Genomic DNA, 9,357 nt, shown 5'->3' with positions numbered 1-9,357 from the left:
TTCTTTTAATAAGTGAATTTTTAGTCTAAAAATAATTAATGCAAGAAACATTATAGATTGAATCTTATAAAAAAAACATTATTTCAAACTTAGGTCCTATAAATAAGAACAAAGATAATATTATATAAAGAGAGATAGAGAGACAACTCATACTCCATTGAAATAGTAATATTCATTTAAGGGATTCATCTCTCCTGATAGAGGCCAACTACATAAAGTTATTAAGGGGAGAGAAAAACAAACACATGATAACCAAAATAAAAAATGACTCATTTTTTTATTAATAATGATCAATAATTAGTTTAATAAAATATAAAATATTATATATCTTATAAAAATATCAAAATTATTGATTCTTTGTTTTTAAATGGTCATTTATCAAGTTTATAAGTTTGTATTGTAAAATTGTTTATACAAGAGTAAGCTAAAATAGATCAACATTATTAATTTTTTTTCTTAAAGAATAAAAAAAGAGTTCTTTAAGATATCATATTTCAACAACATTACAAAAACTAATTTATCTACCAAATTCCAAATATTGATAAACTTTAGTTAACAATAAATGGAAATATCGGTAAAATAAACTAAAAGCAATTTGAAACAAAATTATTGTCTAAACTCTTTTTAAAAAAAATTAGTGTTACTTTTTTTATTTATAGAAATTAAATACAATAACAAGAGGTTTACAATACTCACATCCTATTCAACTATTCAACTAATTGAGTGAGACCCATGATAATTATCTAAACTCTAAAGTATATTATAAAGAAAAAGCAATTTAAAAGCAAATAAGCAATCAAAAGAAAAAAACGTACGTAATAACCAAAAGTAATGATAATTAAAAACGTATATCTACAAAAAGTAAATAAGCAATTCAAATTGTAATGTATGCTAAACATAAATACAATTTATTATTTTATGTATTGAGTTTTAATAGATAAAACTTATAGAAACTTAATTGTAGGGAAGTTTGAAATGGGGCTGGGAGTCGATATAAGAATTAAGAAGGTAGGATGACATATTATATTAGTACATGTTCAGTATATACTTTTGAACAGGAGACATATATTTTTTACATACACAGATAAAAAATTAAATTTATAATCACATCTTTAATTAACAAAATATTATCAATTATGTCACATCTTAATTTTTTACCACTTTATAAACCAAAACAAACATAAATAAATGCACACATTTGACAACCGAATAACACATTCTCTGCAGAGAGGCAAACTAAAATTTTGTCCAGTTCCAACCAATTATCTTGAATTTTATATATATATATATATATACCTTCACACAATTACACAAAGGAATGTTGCAATGAGGATGCATCCTTGGGTTTTTGGGGTCATTTGTCTCTGCCAATTGCTCTGTGTGGTGAATACTGGTGGAGGAGGGCATGTTAAGTCCAATTTCAAATGGCAAAGATCACAAGAAGAACAAGAACATGAATTGAGTTGCAACATGTACGAAGGAAGGTGGGAGTTGGATGATTCTTACCCTCTCTATGACTCTTCAACCTGCCCTCACATTCGTAAGGAATTTGATTGCTTGAAATATGGTCGTCCTGATCAACAATACCTCAAATACAGATGGCAACCCAACGAATGCGACTTACCAATGTACGAATTCACTTCTTAATCTTATTTTCTTCAATTTTCCTTGTAAGATCTAGAGTAGTGTTGTCGTATGTTATACGACATCGACATTCGTGAAACACAGTTCATACGAGGATAAGGACATAGATACGGACAGACATGGAGAGATAATATATTTATTACTATCTTTATATTTTTGTTCAACAATTTATTACTATATCATAAGTATTGTTTCACTCTTTTAATGTACAGGTATTGGTTTTTATGGTAGAGACTTGTTTTTTTTTTGTTTAAGGGTCTAGTGATTTTACAGTACATTATTTGAATATTAAAAAAATATTGTATATAACTTTTATTTTTATTTTTATTTCTGTTATTTTTTCCGTATTCAAGAACCTTCAAAATGTATTCAAATCAAGTTAAAAGAGAATAAGTTTCTCTCTTATTTTCTCATGAAAAAATATTTTCTATATTTTAACTGTCTATTGGTATGGTGAAGAGAAAGTAAAGAAGTAGAGAAAATCTTAACATTTGAAATGAAGGAAAAGTGAAAAGAAAAAGAAAGAATAACTCTGTTTCTACAAACCAACATTTTTTTTTCTTGTAAGTTAGCACGTTTTTTATTTTTATTTTTTGTACCTGCTAGTTTATTTTTATTTTTCTTCCTGAATCCTTTTTCACCATCTATTTTTGCAAGCATTTATTGATACAGAATTCATGTGTATGCTAGTAGTTGGCACAAACTGCATGTGATAGAAAACTTGTTTTGTTTTTTTGGGAATAGGGGCTTGTAAATTAATATGGCATGTGATAAGTTGCAAATTTTTTGTCGATGAAAAAGACTAGAGAGCTTTTACAGTATAGGCTGTTAACCCGTGAGCTTAAATGTATTTGATTTGGCTTCATCGTCCTGATCCTTCATGGAGATTTCAAATAAAGTTCTGTATTAGTCAAATTAGGCATGAACACGAGCCTTTGTCTTTATTCACCAACCCCACCACCCCCTTTTTTTAATATTTTCATTGAATAAAATGTGTATTTACTAAAATTATACACAATGTCATACATGAAATTAAATGATTACCGAGTAAAGAGAGGGAGTAGAAGAGAAATGTCCTTTGAACACAAAATTGGGAGAGCAAAAAGTTTTACCTTTGTTTTTTGTAGTGTATTTTTAAAATAGGTGTATGTGAAAAAACATAGCTGGGACATTAAGATAAATGTATATAATATAAGCTAAAACATGTTTTACTTGTAAAATTGACAAAGTTTTGATTTTATCCTTATAAAAAAAATTGTTCATTCTTTGTTCAAGTACAACAAATCTTATAGGAACGAAAATAAAATTTTATCAATTTTAAGGATAAAAAATATATTTAAATTTATAATATATTTCTTATAATGTCAATTTTACATGAACGAAAATCAAAACTTTCATCAATTTTTAAAATGAAATTAAAACTTTGTCAATTTTACAAGGAAAAAAAATAAAATAAAAAGTGATATAATTGCATATACTATTATATATGGTATCAAAATATTGTTACTTGCAGTGAATTTTTCAGCATTAATGGCATCATCCTCATTTAATTATCCCCATCCCACCAAACTTTGAAACAATTTAATAACATTGATCTAATCAAAATACCCTTTTGCAGATTTGATGGGAAAGATTTCTTGACAAAACTTAAGGGGAAGCAGATCATGTTTATAGGAGATTCAGTCAGTCTCAACCAATGGCAATCACTTATATGCTTGCTTCGTTCTTCTGTGCCTCAAACTGAAATATTAGAGCAGGGCGATGTGAACGTATCTAACTACACATTCCAGGTTAGTGAACTATAATCTCTTTCACAATTGTGGTAACAATTTTATTTTATTTTATATTTTTACCAAAAGTTTCAAGCAATAACAACTACAATGCTTCTGTAGGACTATGGAGTTTCGGTTATTATTTTTCATTCTACATATTTGGTTGACATTGAAGAGGAAAAAATTGGTCGAGTCTTGAAGCTTGATTCCCTTCAGAGTGGAAGCATATGGAAAGAAATGGACATTTTGGTTTTCAACACTTGGCTTTGGTGGTACCGCAGAGGACCCAAGCAACCGTATGTTTTCCTCAAAATCATTTGGGCCATGTTTAAATAAATGAAACAATGAAATAAACTTTTTTCTATGAATTCAAAGTAATTTATGCATAGGTTGAAATAATTTTTTTTTCTATAAGTGTTTATGAATATTTATTCAAACAGAACGTTAGTTATTGCACCAAAAGTTTTGATTCTGACAATAGCTAATAAGTAATTAACTTGACCATTTTGTGATGCAGATGGGATTATGTTCAAATAGGTGACAAGATACTCAAAGACATGGATCGCATGGAAGCTTTTAAACTTGGTTTGACAACATGGGCTAATTGGGTCAATGCAGAGGTAGATACAAACAAAACCAAAGTTCTTTTCCAAGGAATTTCTCCTTCCCATTACAAGTAAGTTTGACACATTTTATTCTCATTAGTAAATTCAAAGCTTCAAAAATAGTTATCTCTCTAATGTCTTAATTGTAAATTTTACCCTTCAACATTTATTATTTGGTAAATTTTACCACCAAAGTTTCATTTTCTCAAATTTTATTATTTAAATTTTTCATTTTTCATGTATTTTACTATCACTAGTAAAATACAAATGATTTTAACTTTTGACATTCGTTTTAATTATAACCGAAGTAAAAAAATAACTTTTTACATTTATTATAACTACGACTGATGTAACAAAATTTTTAAAAAAATGACTTTTTACATCATTTTACTATCAATGTGATAGTAAAATGTACAAAAATTAAAAATTTGAATAATAAAATTTGTGGGATAAAAGATTGGTAAAATTCGTAAAATTATGAAAATTGAATAATAAAAAAAAAAAACTTTAATAATAAAATTCATAAAATAATAAAAATTTAATGGTAAAATTTACTATTAGGCCTAATAGAAATATTCTTAATAAGCAAAGACCTTTTAAAAAGTGTCATTAACATGCTTCTGATTTTAATATTCAATTTTACCCCAACTTTTGTATATAAATTAGTGGCATGGAGTGGAATGAGCCAGGAGTACGAAACTGTTCAAAGGAGACACAGCCAATAAGTGGATCAACTTACCCTAGTGGATTGCCAGCAGCATTATTTGTATTGGAAGATGTGCTGAAGAACATAACCAAACCTGTTCATCTGCTTAACATTACAACTCTGTCACAGTTGAGAAAAGATGCACATCCTAGTTCTTACAATGGCTTTAGAGGCATGGACTGCACTCATTGGTGCGTAGCAGGGCTGCCAGATACATGGAATCAGCTGTTGTATGCAGCAGTCACTTGTTAGAAGAAATAAAGGTTTATGTGTGTAGCCTGCTGAATTTTGTTGGGGAAATTTATGTAAAAATCTTATCAATAATTTTAAATCATCTTAAAGAAATTGCAATTTAACTCTTTCAATGTTTATAATAATTGTAATTTTTTTCTATCATGATATTAATATGAAGTAGTCCCGAATTAAAAATAATAACTAATCTTTGTTCAAAAATTAGAACACACACAAGATAGATATTTCCTTCTCAGTTAGAGTTAGAATTCGAATCCTATATTTGTTGGTTAAGATATACAAATCACTATCACTTATGTGAACCCGTGTAGGTTATAATAATTACAATTTAACCTATCAGGCTTTGTTTAGTTAAACCTTGGCAAAATTTAAAAAATTACTAACTGATCCAAAGATCCTTTTCATGTTACATAAAGCTCCCTAACAAAAATAAGAACATTGGACGTAACAAAATATAGAAAACCAAAATTTTAAAGAAATAAATAAGATTCCTTTTAATTTATTACATAAATTAAACAAGCTAAAACTCACTACTAATTATAAATGGAATTTTTCATGATTTAACTATTTTAAATTAAAATAATTATAGTGAGATATTGTTTAATAAAATAGAAGATTAAAATTATGTTGTGAAAAGTGTGACATCTTAAGTTATACTATTTTTATTAAATAACTTGTTTGCATCATTAATTAAGTGAAAACACTAAGAAATTATAAGACTTAATCAAATGAATTGATTATTAATTTATGGTTGAAGTTGTTAATTCAACCAAAAACTAGATTATATTGCTAACAAACAGTGTAGATTTATACCAACTCCCGTCGATAGACAACCCAGTCTATTAGATTATTTAAGTATGATTAATGATAATTCATCAAGATTATTTAGAAATTCAGAAGTAATTTTGACACTTTGTATAAAATATTACTAAAATGTTCATTTTATGAGGTTTGATATCGAAGCAGAGCTAGAAACATAATAGTGCTAGAACATCATAGAATTTATCGAAAAAAATACCCTTTAAAATTAAAAGTCAACACAAAATACAGTTTCCCTTTGATCTTTACCGGAATGATAAATTAACCCAAAATAAAAACAGACAAATCTTACAAACTTTCAAAATTCCTTTTTACTATGTTTAGAAGATTTTTGTTAGGAAATAATAAGTCATTTTTGCAATGCCCCTACTTTTAGCTTACTATATTGTCTTCCTAATTCTATATTTTATTCACATCAGCAAGTTTTATCTAGTTTAGATTTTTAATATTTTATCCGGACTGGCACAAAAAAGATGGTAAAATGACCAATACATCCCTAAAAAGTCACATACTAGGAGAAAATAGTAAAAAAATCAAAGTTTAAAATGAGTCATAAATAGTTAAATAAAAAAAATGATATCTTGCTTGCAACTAATGATTTTGGTCTTCTTCATGAGACTAAGAAGTTTTCTTCTATAGTTAGTTTAAATGAAGAATAAGAGTGAGACAATTTATGTGATAGGAATAAAAATATTCTAAAATGGATCACATGAACTATTACACTTGTCTCACAAAGCATATATCAATAAAGCATTAGAGAGATTCAACATGGAACAATGCTTAGCGTCATCTGTTCCAATTTAAAAAGGAGACAAGTTTAATCTCGTATAATGTCCTAAGAATAATTTGAAACAAAAACAATTAGAAACAATTTTGTATGCATTAGTTGTTGAAAGTATTATGTATGTTCAGTTACATACTCAACCAAACATAAGTTTTACAGCTGGAATATTAAGAAGATATCAAAGTAATTTAGGAATAGAACATTGGAAAGCTAAAAAGAAAATTATGAGATACTTACAGGGATAAAGTGTCACATGTTTACATATGGAACTTTTGACCATTATGAAAATTGAATTTGTAGCATGATTTGAGGCTACAATTCAAACAAATTGGTTGCATAACTTGATATCAGAGCTTGGAAATGTTGAAAATTGTATTGTAATAAATTTGTAACAGTATTTTTTTTTTAAGAATGACAAGTACTCTAAAGATGATAAACATATGAAATTGAAGTACTTTACCATCAAAGAAGAAGTTCAAAAACAAAGTGCCACTAGAACATATTAGCACAAATATCATGATAGTTGAGCCTTTGACAAAATGATTACTGCCCTAGGAATTTATTGAGCATGTTAAAAATATGGACATTATTATTATTAAGAACTGTTGAATTTAATGCTTACTTTTGTTTTGGATTGTTAACACTTTGAGCTCATTTTTTATATGTTTCTAACTACATGTTCTCTACGTTTGCATGCGTGTTTGTATTAGAGAAATGTAAATATGTAATGTCTTAAATAAAAACATTTTTTTGGACCATTATGTGATCTTAATTATGTTCAATTAAGGATAAATCTAACTTGTGGTACATGAAAGAAATTATGTCGATTAAGTTATCTATAACCACAATAAGTCGGATTAGTACTTATTCTTTATTATGAAATTATGAAGTGTTGAATGTATAAAACTAGTGTTAGTACTTGTGCAATGCACAAAACTTTTATAAAATATACTAAATAATACTTATTAATTAATTATTAATAAGTGTCTTTACAAAAAAAAAAAGTTAATGTGATTTAAGGTAAATTATTCATCCTGAAAAAGGTAATTTGTTCATCCTATGAATTAAGTGTGTTTTGTCATTCTTTTAAGAAAAATTTTCATCCCCGTTTATTATATATTCATACTTTATATGATAACTACCATGATGTGTCATAGTTGATAAATAATCGTATTTTTTAAACATATAATCATGTATTTGATCATTGATTCATATATATATATATATATATATATATATATATATATATATATATATATATATATATATATATATATATATATATTTATTGAAAAATATCAATCCCTTATATAAATCTTAATGCCTCCAGGGATTAGTCATGACTTTTGGCTGGGATATTAGGTTCAAACCAAAAAATACTTTATATGATAGAAAAGATAAAACATTTAATAAATAAATTAAAGCCATATGAAGTGAATATAAAAAATATATTATAAAATTTATAATGATAATAAATTAAAAATTATATTTCTACCTTAATAATTTAAATATTAATATGATTTCAAGTATAATAATTCATACGCTAATGTAGTTTCCTGCAAATTGTTTATCCTCTTGTAATAAATTTATGCATGTATTTTTTATACTAATCAATTTACATATATATTTTAGTTAAGTTGAATAAGAGAAAGCAAGAAAAAGAAACATTTATATTAAAATTATTTTAACAATGAATTAAAAAATATAACTTCATAACAATTTAGATATTAATATGATTTAGGTAAATTATTCGTCCCGTGAACATACTGTAAATTGTATATATAATATTGTTTTCAGTAAATTTACATATTCCTTTTATAAAAGTAAATAAAAAATTTCAAAGTAAAATAAATAATTGAATAATTCACTTAAATGAAAATATAATAAATAAAATTCAATAATATTTTTTTAAAAAAATAATTTTAAGCAATAATTTTGCATAGAAAAGATAAAGATAATAAAGATTTAGTTATATAATGTTCACTTTACCTGTTGCTAATCACAGATTCGATTTACTGAATCATGTGCAACTTACAAAACAATTGCACATTCTTATCTAATGGCCTGAATTTTTTATACCGAGTGCACTTTTAATATTTTCTATTAAAAAATTTCGATATTGAAATCTGGAATTTAATCATGACAACGCATACAACAAATTCTAATCCAACGGCTTATAATTTTTCTTGCCGGCTACTCTTAATATTTTATATAATTAAAAAAAATTCAATATCTAAGATGTTAAAAAATAAAAACTGAAAAAGATCTTTATTTCATTACACATTGACGTTAATTGATACATCTAAGCACCGTCAGTGTAATTTATACGTATTCATCGCAACTCAGACATGTTAACACATTTTTTTAGGTTTTTCACCTTTTTTACTGCTCATGTAATGCTGCAAAATAGGCCCACACAAATGATATATTGTTGAATCACAACAATAATAGATACCCAAACCCAATCGAGATCTCAAACTCAATGATATTCAACCAAAATAGGCCAGTCACGATTAAACGACCATGAAACTCCCAAGTATATGATCAAATTGACTAAGACATAAATTACAATCAGGAGAACAATAAATTATTTATTACAGCAACAATCCAGAACATAACAACAAATTAATAGGAATGCAAAAGAAATAAAAAAAAAATCCAATTACAGTACCCTGATTCATATCAGGAAGCGTAAACTCTCGTTCCTTTCTTCTTTCAAAACTCGTCACTCCTTTGCATTTCTACTTCTGTTTCAAAAGCATAATGACTAGGGCA

General features: G+C 26.4%; 1 protein-coding gene across 1 annotated transcript; it reads left to right on the top strand.

Moving 5' to 3' along the window:
* Nucleotides 1-1,240: 1,240 nt before the first annotated feature.
* LOC100784562 (protein trichome birefringence-like 41) lies at nt 1,241-5,091 on the top strand. The gene is made up of 5 exons (XM_006591094.4): nt 1,241-1,628; nt 3,263-3,434; nt 3,537-3,712; nt 3,934-4,092; nt 4,688-5,091. The coding sequence occupies exons 1-5, from the start codon at nt 1,327-1,329 to the stop codon at nt 4,977-4,979; spliced, it is 1,101 nt and encodes a 366-aa protein (XP_006591157.1). The 5' UTR covers nt 1,241-1,326; the 3' UTR covers nt 4,980-5,091.
* The last annotated feature ends 4,266 nt before the right edge of the window (nt 5,092-9,357 follow it).

The sequence above is a fragment of the Glycine max genome, chromosome 11 (assembly GCF_000004515.6).
Source record: "Glycine max cultivar Williams 82 chromosome 11, Glycine_max_v4.0, whole genome shotgun sequence".
Lineage (NCBI taxonomy): Eukaryota > Viridiplantae > Streptophyta > Magnoliopsida > Fabales > Fabaceae > Glycine > Glycine max.
Note: the sequence above shows the minus strand (reverse complement) of the source record. Positions and strands in the feature narration are given on the sequence as shown.